At 40.7% G+C, this 16,665-nt stretch overlaps 1 protein-coding gene across 1 annotated transcript in view; it reads left to right on the forward strand.

Annotated features, from left to right (window-relative positions):
- The window catches only part of LOC139441934 (unconventional myosin heavy chain 6-like), a 100,893-nt gene that overhangs the window by 58,339 nt on the left and 25,889 nt on the right, over positions 1 to 16,665 (forward strand). Inside the window, exons 21-27 of the mRNA XM_071222680.1 lie at positions 2,031 to 2,255; positions 5,286 to 5,417; positions 6,394 to 6,552; positions 7,598 to 7,668; positions 8,686 to 8,875; positions 10,060 to 10,157; positions 15,164 to 15,251. Coding sequence (XP_071078781.1) covers positions 2,031 to 2,255; positions 5,286 to 5,417; positions 6,394 to 6,552; positions 7,598 to 7,668; positions 8,686 to 8,875; positions 10,060 to 10,157; positions 15,164 to 15,251 — 963 coding nt within the window. The remainder of the gene's footprint in view (positions 1 to 2,030; positions 2,256 to 5,285; positions 5,418 to 6,393; positions 6,553 to 7,597; positions 7,669 to 8,685; positions 8,876 to 10,059; positions 10,158 to 15,163; positions 15,252 to 16,665) is intronic.

Below are 16,665 nucleotides of genomic sequence, written 5' to 3' on the forward strand. Positions count from 1 at the left end.
TGGTTGACTTTGAAAAGTGAAATGAAAAATGAAGAATATATATATGACATAGAAGTAATGAATCATAAGAAGGCATTGCTTAAATTTTGATGTGGTTACGGGTATAATGCATTAGGCATTCAGAAACTTAGGAAATGTTTATGTACTGTACTAAATAGGGATATGCTTTGTATTGAATTCTCTGTTTTAGAAGATGAACATGTACTCTTGCACTGCCCCCTATATCATGATATGTGCTCTGCATGTTTTTCTTCAAACATTTAATTTTTTTCTTTAAATTATATATTTGTATTCCTATGACCTTGATTTGGCCTTTGCACTTTTTATAACCATTACTCAATCATATTTTTTTCAAAATTAAATGGGGGGCACGGGTGGCCTAGTCGTCTAAGGCGCCGCGATTCGCTGTGCAGTGTTGCGTCCCTTGGGCACGCCAGAAACCTATGATTGTGGGTTCGAATCCCGGTTTGCCCCGATTATGTTTCTAGGTTTGTCAGCACCATACCCGTGCTCGTGGGTTTCACCGAAATGGTAAACGTCTGAGACCTGCATCACTTCGGGCTTTCCTCCCACATTAAGCTGACACGCCGTAATATAACTGGAATACTGTTAAAAGCGGTGTTAAACCCAACTCACTTACTCACTCAAAATTAAATGTAAATTTGGTCTGTTGCGATGTTTTACATTTTGACCTAAATTTGACCTTACGCTGTAAACATTATCTCTATTGAGTGAGTATTGTTTTACGTGGCTTTAGCAATATTCTAGCAATATCACGGCTCTTTGTTTCAATTCAGGGGTATTTTAAAATTTCATTCAATATAAAAATGTAAATATTAGACATTAAAGCCTCTTGTTTATTGGTTCTGTTATCAAAGAAATGCAAGGACCTCTGCAAGGCAAATACATTACTAATGTTTAACTGTAATTACATATCCAGGTGAGCTACAGTGTATTACTATTTCATGTCATGGAATCTATCACACATCTTTCCTAAGAAGTTTGTTTTGCTGGTTAGATTGTCTGCAAGATACTGATGTTTTGGACCCTCAGCCATCTGTTAACTGTGAATGTGATATACAGTGATCCCTCGCCATAGGGCTCTTCGATAAAGCGCTACCTCGGTTACTACGCGCGGTATCGCATGGCTCCCAAAATTTATGTACACTTTTAATACTGAGAGTTTTACACAGCCGTGATTGTATTGTTGTTCGTTGTTCATTTGCACATAACGCTTCTCATTGCATAATCAACCGTTTATCGCTGAATGGAGTTCTAATAATCTGTTTGAAAACATCTGCGGCAAGTCCCGGAAATACTATTGTTCTACTAGTTAACTTTTCACACTATACATCCTTTGATCTTAGAAGCGCATGCATGCAATAAAAGAGAACCACAAGCGAAGTTTATTTTCTTAATTAGTGGGCAATCCAATTTGAGGCGACACTGTCAACTCACATGTAGTTGCTGTCACAACACGGCGGTCATTCCTTTTGATTTGGATCAAGTAACCGTATCAAACCAATTAATCTGGCTTGAATGTGTATCTATATTTGCATGAATATGTATGAATGCACGTAGTGCTGGTCAAATCTTTCGTTTTCCGTATTTTAAGCAACATGACCAATCAATGCCACTGAATCACTCTGTACTTGTGTAATGAATTATGATTGGCTCTTCACTCATAGCGTCTGTTACTACCATTATCGATAGATATTTTCATGTAAGTAGACTACATTCACATTGAATGTGACAGTTAAGGCTTGTAAATAATAACAAACGGCGAAAACATAATGGATATATATTTTTACACTATGAACAGTAAACAACTTGTATCATTGCAATGTGCGAGACAAGGCGAAGATCGTGAGATTGGCTGAGCGCGCTCCCCCGCCTCGGCCTCGGTTAAACGGCTCATCGTCTATAACGCCAACCAATTATTTGGACCCCATTGGTAGCGTGTAGCGAGGGACCACTGTACCACCATGATAGGTTCAAAGGCTTACATTTGTTGTTTTTTCTCTTTTCAGGAATTGACGAAGGTTATGCGAGATGAAATGACGGATGACGCTTCAATGCAAATTATGCAGACAATAGTGAAAATGGGAATAGAACGCATAGCACTACGTGATGAAATATTCTGCCAGTTGATAAAACAAACCAATGGCAACCCTGAGGCTGACAGCTTGGTTATTGCATGGATCATCTTTTGCCTGTGTACAGCTGCATTTTCACCAAGTAAAAACTTGCACAAGGTATGACATTATCTCTTAAATTTCATATTCTTCACTGCTATAGAACAGAAGAGATATTGTTTTAGTGTTGATGCAGTTTCTTCAAATTTTATCTATTGGCAGTCTCTTGCATGGAGGCCTGCTTAATGTATTTGAGCTCTGCCACCACCACCAAATTTGATTTTTTTTCAAACGTAACAGACTTCATACCTGGCAGGGGTGGCCCAGTTGTCTCAGATGCTGCAATTCGCTGTGCAGAGTTGCATCCCTTTGGCATTCCAGAAACCTATTATTCTTGTGAATACTCTACCTCTATTACATGATATAAAACTTCCTGTATTTTGGCTGCAATCACACAACAAATGTTCTTCAAATTTTTCCACAGAAGTCCTCTTCATTGTCAGCTGAACTACACATAATCAGTTGTCACTGCATTAGTACCACCAGTCTTTACGTTTTAAGGCGGGAAATCCTCACTTCTTTCCTCTGTGTGTTAGAGACATCAGCTTTTCACGGTTTGTCCAGCACTTAGGATGTGTGTGCTCAAGCTTGGTAGCTAATTTGTAGCTTATTAGTTTCAATCTCATGATTTTCGTGTTACATCGTCACTGTTGCTTGATACTAATGTGTGTTGGTGTGAGTCAGTCATGGCATCCTTGATCTCTCCCCCAGCTTGAAAATTAGTGGAAGATTCATCCTGCTTTCTAGAAATGCAGAGATGCCTTCTGCACTGAAGAGACTCAATGCCAGCTGTGCTCTCCTCCTATCAAAGTCAGCCTTTAACCATTCATTGGATTCTATCAAGAAGGCTAGGAGAAAGGAGGCAGCCAAGAAGATTGCTAACGTCATCTCATCTCCATCAACTGCTGCTCCTGCTGAAACGTCTACTAGACGTTAAATGCCGAAGACTCCCTGCCCCAACCCTTTACAACTCCTGCTTTCTCCTTCAACCTGTGCTACAGCTACCAAGCGTCATCCTTTTTCATCCCAGGGATGAAGCTGAGCCATGATGGCTGTCTCCCCCTACCACCAACCCTGTTGCTAGGCTGTGTCCCCTTACCAGCAACCCTGTTGCTAGGCTGTCTCCCCTTACCAGCAACCCTGTTGCTAGGCTGTCTCCCCTTACCACCAACCCTGTTGCTAGGCTGTCTCCCCTTACCAGCAACCCTGTTGCTGGGCTGTCTCCACTTACCAGCAACCCTGTTGCTGGGCTGTCTCCCCTTACCAGCAACCCTGTTGCTAGGCTGTCTCCCCTTACCACCAACCCTGTTGCTGGGCTGTCTCCCCTTACCAGCAACCCTGTTGCTAGGCTGTCTCCCCTTACCAGCAACCCTGATGCTAGGCTGTGTGCCTTTACCAGCAACCCTGTTGCTGGGCTGTCTCCCCTTACCAGCAACCCTGTTGCTAGGCTGTCTCCCCTTACCAGCAACCCTGATGCTAGGCTGTGTGCCTTTACCAGCAACCCTGTTGCTGGGCTGTCTCCCCTTACCAGCAACCCTGTTGCTGGGCTGTCTCCCCTTACCAGCAACCCTGTTGCTAGGCTGTCTCCCCTTACCAGCAACCCTGATGCTAGGCTGTGTGCCTTTACCAGCAACCCTGTTGCTAGGCTGTGTTCCCTTACCAGCAACCCTGTTGCTAGGCTGTGTTCCCTTACCAGCAACCCTGTTGCTAGGCTGTGTCCCCTTACCCGCAACCCCGTTGCTAGGCTGTCTCCCCTTACCAGCAACCCTGTTGCTAGGCTGTCTCCTCTTACCTGCAACCCTGTTGCTAGGCTGTGTCCCCTTACCACCAACCCTGTTGCTAGGCTGTCTCCCCTTACCAGCAACCCTGTTGCTAGGTTGACGTCACTTGGCATTGTTTCGCTGATGGATCTTGTCACAATACTCTTCATATCACATCATAGAATATTGAGACTTGATTGTAAGCTTTATGGCATAGAGACCCTGTTCCACAAGGCAATTGTTGCACAACGACAGTCGGAAGTCCATATTATTGTATGGGAGTATATGGCTCTACAAGAGCTTTGTGGAATGTACCCCTGAATTCTAAAGGTTGGCCGTGTTTGAAGTATTATTCTGTTAAACTCCATTGCACTATGCCATGGTTCGTGTAGATGTCTGCCTATGTACACACGACAGTGAAATTTAAAAAAAAGAATTTATAAATGGCAAGTAATAAATAAAAAGGTAAACCCATTTCCGTGTAATAACATTTTGTAAGCTTGTGAATAGTTCTGGTATCTGATGGTGAAAGCGAGACCTATTCACTTATAAGATTGGTATTTCATGAGAGTGAGTTAAGTATTCTACATGTATCCTGGCTGCACAGGTACAGGGTTCAGGGGCAGGTACTATTTGTATCTTAATTGCTTATGTATAGTTTACAGTGAAAAGGATTTTTGTTGAAAATCTGAAGACTTGAAAGTGTGATGACAGCCAAAATACAAGAACTATGACACTGATGTAAACAGAAGTTGTATTCTTTGAATTATTAACAGTAATAACTATTGTTTGATATTTATACAGAAAATGTTTGCATGGCTATGCTGACAGCAAGTTTGTTCAGTTCAGATGCTTTGCCGACAGTCAATTTTTGTGTATTCCTGTTTATCCTTGTCTTATGACTACCTCCGTGGTCTTGTGGTAGAGCATCCGCCTGAGGAGGTGAAGGTCCAGGGTTCGATCCCCAGCCGCATCATACCAAAAGATGTTAAAAGATGGTACTTGTTGTTACCCTGCCTGGCGCTCTGCATTAAGGGGCTAAAACAAGGACTGGTCGGCTCGGAGTCAGTATACTGTGTCTGAGTAGGGTATTCATGTTAAACTGCGGCATGGTATCTCAGGGGGCTAGCATTATAAATCGGCATCAGTCCGGACAAGTACAAGCAGCCACACACACAGACACGTGCATGCACGTCACTATATAAGTGCAATAATCTTGGACATGATGGTAAACCCCGTTTCACCTCACCTCACCTGGCCTAAAGTGTAATGTTGTGAATATTCCTGAAGTTTTCAGGTGAGCTACAAGGCCATGTGGATTGTGTTTCAGTACCTGCTCTCCTACGTGAAGATGAATTGCTCAGATGCTCTTGTTGGCAAGTATGCCCTGATGTGTCACAAACATTTGACAGTCCCCCGTGTGTCCTCACGAAAATTGCCGCCATCAGCAATTGAAATTATGGTAAGTAATGTTGCAGCCCCATGTAAATGGGTAGGGCTTTTCTTATCTCAACGTTCACTGGCCACTTCATATATATTGGCCATTGTTAAATGATTAAAGGCTGTCCAGCCAGAAGTTTGTGATTTTTTTTACTTACTGACATTTGCCATTGACTTGTTACATTTCTTGGGTCCAAGTCATTGACCTAGATACAGCCTTTTGTGTCAAAATCACTGTTTAGTGTCTAGAAGTGCTAGTCATTACTGAGGAATTTACCTAGACCTGCTTAGGGGCTGAAGTATTCAGCAATTGTCCCAGAATTGGAATTAAGCTTTTCCCAATCGATGATGTTATGGTTGCAACTGTTGTTATGGCTTTAACGAGGTGAGTAGTATTTTCATCGACAACAGGACCAATATGGGGGAAAAGCCTTTTTGCTTCGTTTAAAATTATTGCAATGAATGCAATTCCAAAGGCATGTTCAACATTATCTTCCATATTATTTACTACTATATGAACAAACACAGTTCTTATGTGCCCCGTGACTTGGCATAGTGATATCACTGTTTTCTTGTTTCTTTTTGTTTCAGGTGAGCTAAAAAGCCATTAGGCTCTATTTTCTGTTGCTATTTTAAAGTTTGATCATGTTTTGATCTTTGTGTTTATAACATGCTCATAAGTTCTCTCAAAACGTATTTGTGGCTTTGTAAACAACTCCTCCTCTAAAATTGCCAGTATGAGGAAGCCAACTTATGTGTTTGTGTTTTGCTCAAATGTATAGCATTTGGTGTTAGTTTTTAGTTCTCAGTATCTGGGCAGAAAATATTTGAATAGCAACTTTTGTTAGTGGCCATCTTTGTTTTCATTTTGATCTGATGACTATCTATCCAGGTGAGCTACAGTGCCATATTTCACTTTGTTGCAAAAATCAGAACCTCTTTCAGATGAGCTAAAGAACTCCGGGCACTGTTTTAGAAATGTTTTTGTTTGTTTCCAGAGTGTAAGAGCATTGAGCCCAATTATTTGTAAGGTGTATTTCATGGATGGGAAGACAAAAGCTGTAACAGTTCTACCTTGTGACACAAGTACGGAGTTGTTGGAAAGGCTAGCAGAAAAGATCGGACTTGGGAGTGTGGAAGGATGGGCAATTTATGAGGTAACTGACTGAATATATTCATCTAGTTATCAATTACCATATGCAAACATTCGTCTTTGTATTCCCATCGGTACCGTATTTCTCTCATTTCATGTCCGAGTTAATGTTTTGCTACATTTATCTGTCGAAACCTTGTAAATAATTGATATAATCTCAAAGTACAAGGCCAATGAAATCACGGCAGCCGTGTTAAACAAGCATGAAATACTCATGTCCCTCATCAATATGACATACCGTATTCGATGTAATAAGCGCCCACGGTGATATTTGCTGATATATTGGCTAGTGAACAATCCCAATTAGCACCCCTTCCGATTGATCAATGTACACAGGACTTATTTATTCGCGTATGATACACACTCGTGTAAATATATCTGTCGTACATAAACATTTCAGGCTGTCACTATAAACCACAAAATTTATCTTTCAACTCTGTTTTTTTCACCAACATAATATTCTAATAAGAGCCCCCTATTTCTAATTTTGAGAGCGCCCTGGGCGATTATTACGTCAAATATTGTATCCAGTTGTGTATACTGAAACCTCGCCTTTACAGTAAATATAGAAGTTATCCATGAATTATCTCAACTTTGTCATTTGTCAACTTCTAAGTAATGCCTATCAAACAATTAATTCTTTGCTTTTTAAAAGAAATTGAATTAATTGATTAGTTTTGATGTATGTAGTGTTATGTTGTAAATTGGTAGTGCTACTAAGTAACTTAGATTGTTAGTGGCTGTATCCTCGAGGGGGTAGCGTAAAACACTCTAAATATATTTGTTAATAATGTATACTTTTGTCTCATGATTTGGCTGAAATATTGCTGATGTGACGTAAAATTTTAACTCACTCACTTTAACAGAATTTATGGATAAATGATACATAATGAATTTTGGGATTTGATTTAGAATTTGTAGGAGATGTACTCTGCAGGTTGTCTTGAATGGGATGCTCTTCAAGGCTAGTTTAAACTGTGGACAAAATAGATTTAATATGATGAAGTAATATTGTTATGATGTACATGTATGTATGTCTTATATTGCAGGTTACTGGAGATATTGAAAGATTTGTAAGGAGATATGAATATGTGAGTGACATTCTGGCCCAGTGGGAACAGTACGTATGTTTTTGCATACCTTTCATTTTTTTAAAAACAACCCATAATTGTAGGTAACACATACCATATATCGCTGTGTATAAGGCAAGTTTTATGTATCTAGAATTAGGGGGCTTTCAAGGGGGGTTGTCTTTTACACGGGGTTGAAGAGATTTGATGGTTTTTTTCCCCCGAACACAAATACATTACTGCCAGCATGTAACACCAGAAATATACCATGTCAACAAATCTGTACTGAAGTATGCAAACTAATCATGTAATTACACTGTCGGGTTATAAAAAGTGTTCATTGTAAATCTGTTTACTTTCATTTTGGCGAAATCGTATGTGAAGTGATCGGAAGATCGCATAACTCACCGTTATTTATAGCAACCATGGTCAGATTGACACTATTGATGCCTTGAAATGAACTTTAGTGGATAGAGAATGGACATATATATCATAAATGCCATACATTGACTCGAAAGTCATATTTGTTGTAGTTTGACTATTATATGTCATATTATATGTCAACATAACGTTTTCGCTATCAAAGTTGTTATCCATAAATTGTGTCTACTTTGTCATGTGAGTTCTTTGTGAAACTTACTTCTTAGGTGTGAGAGCTTACAGAAGTGGTACGTCTAACATTACAATTTGTGCTAATATAGTTTGTAGTTTCGACATACACTACATATTCTTTTGGGTTATACTCTACCCGTGAAGATCCAGGGTAGAATAGGTATTCAGCAACCCATACTTGTCATAAAAGGCGACAGTGCTTGTCATAAGAGGCTACTAACGGGATCAGGTTGTCAGGCTTGCTGACTTGGTTGATGTATGCCAGCGTATCCCAATTGGGTAGATTTACAGACCACCCTAGCTGGAATATTGCTTAGTGCAGCGTTAAACAGCGAAGTACTGAAGCTTATAATTGTTATGAACATCTAAGACAAGAGCAGGGGAAATCCTGCCTGTCTCCCCTTGTTTGTAGTTGATTATTTGCTGTCTTTTCAACTTTGATTTCATCTGTTTAGCTTGGACAGACTGTCAGCACAACCAAGCAAATATGAGACTGTGAACAAGAAGGGCCCAAAATTAGCCTTAGGAGGAAGTGATGCAAAGTTGGTGTTCAAGAAACGAGTGTACCGCCATGTTCATGACATTCCAAATGACCCTGTGGAATACCATCTCTTGTATGCTGAAGCTGTCAACAAAGTTGTGAAGGTAAGCATGCGGCAGTCTACACCAGGTTGCAGCTCATTAGGAAAGATTGGTGAATTCATTCGGGGATATCTCATCAACTTAGCCCCCACCATGGGAGGGGTCCAGCATCTTGATGACCACATGGTGCTTGGGACCCGTGAAGATCCGGGGTAGAATAGGTCTTCAGCAACCCATGCTTGCATTGAAAGGCGACTTTGCTTATCATAAGGGATGACTAACGGGATCTATTGGTCAGCCTCACTGACTTGGTTGAGGCATGTCACCAATCCCAATTGCGTGGATCGATGCTCATGTGGTCAATCACTGGATTGTTTGGTCCAGACTCGATTATTTACAGACCGCCGTCATATAGCTGGAATATTGCTAAATGCAGCGTTAAACAACAAAGACACACACACTTGCATGGTGCTTGACTTTCTCTGGGCGCTTTGACATCGTTCGTGATATATCATGAACATCTCCTTTGTAACCCAGGGAAGTGTTTTTTGTCACATTGACCAGTCATGTCAGTGGTCAAGGTCAGCCTTGAGGTCAAAGTCTGAAGATGATTTTTTCACCGATGCTTCAAGAAGGATGACATGTACAAAGTTACCAACATGTAACTTCATTTGAAAACTATGTTTAACATTTTCACTAAACTTGTTACTTAAATGCCATTTCGTCCGTGGTCTATTTTAAAGTCTTATGCATTTTGTGGTTATATTTTTAAAATCCTTTTGTAAAACAGTGATGATAATTTAATGATATCGGTGGAATGCACTATGACCTACTTTCAAAGATGTTATATGTTTGTGATAACTTAATAAATGTTCATTATGAGCTTGCCATTTTCACTAAAACTCCCTTCTCTGCAAATCATTTTTTAAATCTTAGGTGAACAATCTGGAGAAATGTGCAATAAAACAAAACTAGACATGATTATTTACAATTTCAGTCGTATTGCCTGTCATGCTAGGCATTATTTTATATGCAGAGATTAAGATTATCATGTGTAATTGTCTTGTGACGTGTGTAGTTGTCTCGTGAAGACGATCTCAGCCTTTGGTTACTTGTCACTAAGACATGCAACCAGCTTTGTGAGAATGGTAACTAAGATCAGTCTGATGGGTATATGTACTCCCTTGTTGTCTGTGTTAAAACTGAGGTGTAAAATGAACTTATTTTTGTTGTTGGATGTTTTTCAGTTGGATGAATTCTCTGTGTCGGAGAAAGTTGCCTTGCAGTTGGCAGGTTTGCAGGCACAAGTGATTTGGGGAGAGTTTGAGGAGGACAAACCATTTAGGTAATTGTTTGGGTTTCTCTCGACAGAAATGTTTGTCCAGAAATATTCTAATTCATGTGCTCATTCTTAATTTTTTTATTCACCTGACTGAAAGTCAAGTGAGTTTGTCACGGCCTTGAGCTGCTCGTCTGTCTGTAGATCAGGTGACCTGTCATAGCCTGCTTGTATGTTCATAGTTGGCTTTTTCTGTAAAGTCTTCTCATGACTCGCTGAACCACACAGTACTGTAAAACCAACATGTATCTCTCGCTTCATAAACAATGGGGGGGCACGGGTGGCCCAGTCGTCTAAAGCGCCGTGATTCGCTTTGCAGAGTGGCGTCCCTTGGGCACGCCAGAAACCTATGATTGTGGGTTCGAATCTTAGTTCGCCCTGATTATGTTTCTAGGTTTGTTAGCACCATACCCGTGCTCTTCACCAAAGTGGTAAACGTCTGAGACCTGCATCAGTTCGGGCTTTCCTCCCACATTAAGCTGACAGGCCGCGATATAACTGGATAATGTTAAAAGCGGCGTTAAACCAAACTCACTCACTCACTCACTCACTCACTCATAAACATAGCATGAAATCTAAAGAATGTGCTCTCAAAATTGTTATCCAACCCTCTTAGAAGTAAAAATTTCGGTTACATATGTGACTTAAATTCTATTATTGGCTACTGTTCGCCACTTGCAATGCCTACCTAAAAATATACATTACTGGTGACAACAATTATTTCTGATAAGAATACTGTTGATTTTCGTAATATAGCATGTATACTTTCTGGGGTATTTTGTACCGTTGAAAATTGCATTTCCACCCAATTAAACCATACAAAAATGCATTGTGGTATCGATTACCCAACCATTCTCAATTGGAACTCCTATAACCACACTTACCATATGTGTCAATGAACATTTTCGTCAGTTCAGTGCATTGATGCGAGGCGATTAGGTACCTCACTTTGGCAGTGTGGGTTCGAATCCTGGATGGGACTCAAACACCCAAATGTTCTAGAATCTGTACTTTATTAAGAAAGTGTTTTACCAAATATAACACTTTCTGAAGGGCATTGTGAATTCATAGCTTTTGGACATGTGATCTGTATGGGAGCCGTGCCAGTAAGTAGGTCACTTCATAAGTCACTTCATCAAGACAAAGTCAGATTGATCCACAGCTTGCTTCATGGTATGGTAAGCATGACTTCATTCCAAATACTTTGGATGCAACATCAACTCCTGTCGTAAGTACCATCTAAGGCTGTTTCATCTCATGCCAGAAGGATGGTGATGTCACTAGTGGTGTAACGATATGGCGACACAGTATTGTATAGTGATATGAGGCCCACAATACAATACATTGATTAACATCTCCTTTATCACGACATTACTAGATATACTGGCGTAGGGGGCACGGGTGGCCCAGTCGTCAAAGGCGCCACGATTCGCTGTGCAGAGTTGCGTCCCTTGGGTACGCCAGAAACCTATGATTGTGGGTTCGAATCCCGGTTCGCCCCGATTATGTTTCTAGGTTTGTCAGCACCACACCCGTGCTCGTGAGTTTCACCGAAGTGGTAAACGTCTGAGACCTGCATCAGTTCAGGCTTTCTTCCCACATTAAGCTGACACACCGCGATATAACTGGAATATTGTTAAAAGCGGCGTTAAGCCCAACTCACTCACTCACTCTACTGGCGTAAAACACATGAATCATATCAGGAACTGTTCATCCTTTAAGTCATTTTACAGATATCAAGACTCATTTAGTCCGACCGCTGGATAATAGACGTCATCTCTCACGGTTACAAGCTACACTTCAAGACCTGACCCCAACTTGTATTCCATCCCACAGGTCACAGATTCCATTTGGAAGGAGCCATCAACCTAGCCATCAAAGCCTCATCAGACAAGCAGGCCATAAGGAAATTCCTAGACACAGACACCAGTATGGCTATTACTCCCTGGTGTTCTTGGTTCTCAAGAAGAACTCCACCAAGATGAGTGATCAAAGATCTCAAGGTCCTGAACAAGCACTTCTTGATACCTCCTGATACCTCCTGTCTGAAAATTACATTTGACACTACAGATTGGCTCTTCAGCATTGACCTTTCTGGATGTGTATCTGCAGGTGCTAACTCATCCCCAGTCCCAGAAATATCTCCAATTTCTCCAATATGGCCGCCGATCTGAGTTCCAGGTACTTCCTTTCAGGATCTCCATCGCCCCATTGTTATTCACCAGGATTACGCCCCCAGTCATCAGTTTCGCCCATCTACATGTGGTTTGTCTCCATGGATATTTGGACGACATCCTTGCAGCCAATCAGGACAGATCTCAACTACAAGTGTGTCCAGACTCTTCTCTAGACACATCATTCATCCTTCCAAATGGAAACTAACATTTAACCAGGACATCACCTACATCGGAGCTCGCTCCCACTTGATCACAGGATATCTCTGCCCTCCAGATGATCGATTCACCTCCACTCTTCTAATGATCGAAAAGGTGCTGTCAATGACACATCCTTCAATCAGATGGTGGATGTTGGATGATAGCCATGCCACCAAATATTCTTAATAGTAACTCCCCACTTCTGAGATGGATAAAGGTATGAGCGGTGTTCCAAAACCTATGAGATGAGGTGAAATGGGGTTTAACGTCACATCCAAGATTATTGCACTTACATAGCGATGTGCGTGCGTGCGTGCGTGCGTGCGTGCGTGGCTGCTAAAGCCAATTTTATAGTGCTAACACTCCAAGCCGACCAGTCCTTGTTTTAACCCCTTAATGGTGAGCTCTAGACAGGGTAACAGCAAGTACCATCTTTTAGTACCGTTTGGTATGACATGGCCGGGGATCGAACCCTTGATCTTCCGCTCTCTGGGGAGATGCTCTGCTACTAGACCCCAAAAGTGGTCAGAAAAGCTATGAAGCAAGCTACGAAGGATGTATGGAACACCCTTAACTAAGTACAATACTTTGCGTGCTTAACACACAACCAGGCAGCATATTGTTTTCAGACATACATAGCCAATACAGCAGGCATCTCTCCTGAGAGAGTTGAGAACATTCTGAAGAAAGAAAGAACTGGGCTTGATGTTTTGGCTTTAGAAACCTATTGAGCTTACTCCGTATTCACTAAATTTGGCATCATCAGATTTCCACCTCTTTCCAAACATGAAGAAAGAACAGTTGGCAAGTACTATGCAATTGATGATGATGTAATTTCTCCTGTGGTCTACACAGGGAAAAAGCCTTCTACACCTGTGGAATCAAGGGTCTCCAGCATCATTGCCAGAAAGTTGTGGACCTTGGAGGGGATTACACTGAACAAGAATAGAAACCAACTCCACCAGTGTAATCCATCATGGACTCAGAATGTTTCAGCTACCCCTCGTATCTTGTAAACAAACCTTGATTACACACTGGGTAATCGTCATCTAGAGCAACACAACTACAGCCCAACTAGAATAAAAGGCTACTGCAACCAGCAAATGGTCCTGATAGGAACGAGAAATGAAATACTAATTCCTGCCATAGTCCACTGGGTAATTCTGATGAAATACCTGGTTCTGGTCCAACTGGTGACACATGCTCACAAGACATCTTCATTCATTGTCGTCCACCGCACAAAATATTTATCACTGAGAATCTGTAATACTCACAATCCCAAGATGGGTTCCTTGAACAATCTTCAGTACCTGTTCCTAATGTCCCTGGGTTCTGCATCCTTTCAAACCAGTCCTTCAGAATTTCCACAAACTTCTCCTTGTACAGGGCTGTGTACCATCTCAACCTGAGTACTTCAGATATTTCCTATTTCTTCATGTTTTTAGGCCAACACAAGTTGGTTCAAGGCATGATGTTTCAAAATAATGAGCAACCAACTCCATCAAATCCAGGGCCCCATTTCACAAGTGATAATAGTGACTATCATAATTCCTATACTTTAACATAGGCTTGTGATGATTGTAGTTCCACAATCGCTTTGTGAAACACGCCCCTTTTCTAGTTGCCACCGTTTACAGGCCCTTACTATAACATTGTTATTGAATGGAAATGCTTGTGTACACTTGATCTTTCAAGGGATGTTACTCTTTGGCCAAATGAAATCTTAGTCACACCTTGAATATCTTGTGATATACTCATAATTCCATTTAACAATACATGTTTTCAAGGTACTCCTATTTTGTTTTGCAACTTGTCAGGAGTACGGGTGGCTCGGTCGTTTAAGGCCCTGCAGTTCGCTGTGCTGAGTTGTGTCCCTTTGGCACACCAGAAACTTTTATCATGGGTTTTAATCCTGGTATGCCCCGATTATGTTTCTAGGTTTGTCAGCACCATTGGTTTCACAAAAGTGGTAAACGTTTTAGACTGGTATCATTTTGGGCTTTCTTCTTTATTTTTATCACACTATGATATAACTGGAGTATTGTTCAAAGAGGCTTTAAAACCAACTTACTCACTATTTACTTGTCACGCTTGAAATTATGTTTTGTAATTCATTTAGTTAGGGAAAGGAACTTGGATCTTTTGGCTTGTTTACCAATCACATTTAATTTTACGTTTTGAAATAAGATATGTTTGAGGTACACCTTGTGTTGGTTGACCTCTATAGTCCATAATAAACACTTACATGATTTTAAGGTTATTTGGTGTAATGAAACCAATGTAATGCCCAAATCCTGCAAGTTGACCCATGAAGATCCGGTCTTCAGGAACCCATTCTATCCGCAAGAGGCGACTAGCAGGATCGAGTAGTCAGGCTCGCTGACTTGGTTAATGCATGTTATCATATTCCAATTGCGTAGATCGATGCTCATGATGGCAATCACTGGATTATCTGGTCTAGACTTGATTATTTACCGACCGCTGTCATATCGCTTGAATATTGCTGAGTGGACGTTAAAACAACAACAACACACACAGAGATGTGGGACTGTTCTACCGAGGGATACAAACAGTGTGGTGGTACTCTCTAGCAATTGTTGTTTGTAACGAAGAATTAATGTTAGGTTGTTGTTGCAGATACAGTGAAGCTGAGCAGTATCTAACTGGTCGAATACTTGCTTCTTCTGGTCGGAACTGGTCAATGGAAGTTTCCAGAGCTCACAAGGTATGAATTAATAGTTTCTTCTGCGGTCAAGCAAAGTATTAGCTCAACAGTGCATAGCCCTTCTGAGCATGTCATCATATTGTCTGTAATAAGGCAATGTTCTCTTCTGAATAAACACTTCTTTGCAATATGTTCCAGCACTGATGATACCTAATATTTCCAATCAATACGTAAGAGTTCAAGTTAGCAAATGCACAGGACAAACACATTGCATCTGCATACCAGATATGTAACAAATCTTTGGCGCATATGTGACCAGTGTCTAATCATTCTGTCACATTTACTACTACTATTCATTGGGGCAATATGTCCTTGTCTATGTCTGCATGTAGTTGGCTCAAATAGATCTGCCTCTAGTTACCTATAGGGGCGGTCAGGTAGCCTAGTGGTTAAAGCATTCACTCGTCACGCCAGAGACCCGGGTTCGATTCCCGACATGGATACAATGTGTGATGTGTGAAGTCCATTTCTGGTGTCCCCCACTGTGATATTGCTGGAATATTGCTAAAAGTGGCGTAAAACCATACTTACTCACTCCAGTTACCTATACCTGTCATAAGAGGTTACTAAATGGAGTGACTCAGTGACATGGTTCATTGCACCCTGACTGCGTGGTTTATTTCTAATAATATCAATCCCTGGTTTGTGTGGATTATTAACAGGCTGCCATTTTTATTGCTGGCATTAAATAACAAACAAAATATGTCCTCTGATCTTACTATTGAAAAGGCAGGTGTAAATAATTAATCATGTATTGAATAAAGCTGTCCATATTTTGTTCTGAGTTTCTAATCTGATGCCCACTTTGAGTTGAGTCATTCCAAAGTGAATTAATAAAAAGGTTTTGTGTCTTAATATTCCCCACTGCTGTGGAAAATTATGCTCCCATGTAATAGAAAAATACCGCTACAATTGCAGACACATTAAAGAGCCAGGTCAGCTTGATCTTTCTTCAGCTACTCATTTCTGAAGCAAAGCGACTCAACCTTTGTCATAAGTTAATTTAAGGACTGGTACCAAATTTTAAACTTCAAAATGTAAGAAAATAAGATAGACAATTAGTGAAACAAAGTATATATTTTTTATTTAATATTTTGTCTGCCCACTCTTGTTGGCAGAGATTGGAGATACACACATAAAAGAAATATGGGTGGACAAATACAATTTGCAATACAATTGCTAATCCAAGTGGGAAAGTGAAATATTTGTGACAATCATGTAATTTTTGCAAACCTGACTGAAAGTCAAGTGAGCTTATATCATGGTCTGTTTGTCTGTCATCTGTAAACATTGTTGTAAACTTCGTCACAGGAACCACTGGCCAGAAAACATGTTTGTTCCCCTTTTATGATGACACCTATAAGTGATAAAAAAAGGTTCAATCATATTTTTGATATGGCTGCTGCCCTGGACC

Source organism: Haliotis cracherodii, unplaced genomic scaffold (assembly GCF_022045235.1).
Source record: "Haliotis cracherodii isolate W230 unplaced genomic scaffold, xgHalCrac1.p SCAF_5, whole genome shotgun sequence".
Classification (NCBI taxonomy): domain Eukaryota; kingdom Metazoa; phylum Mollusca; class Gastropoda; order Lepetellida; family Haliotidae; genus Haliotis; species Haliotis cracherodii.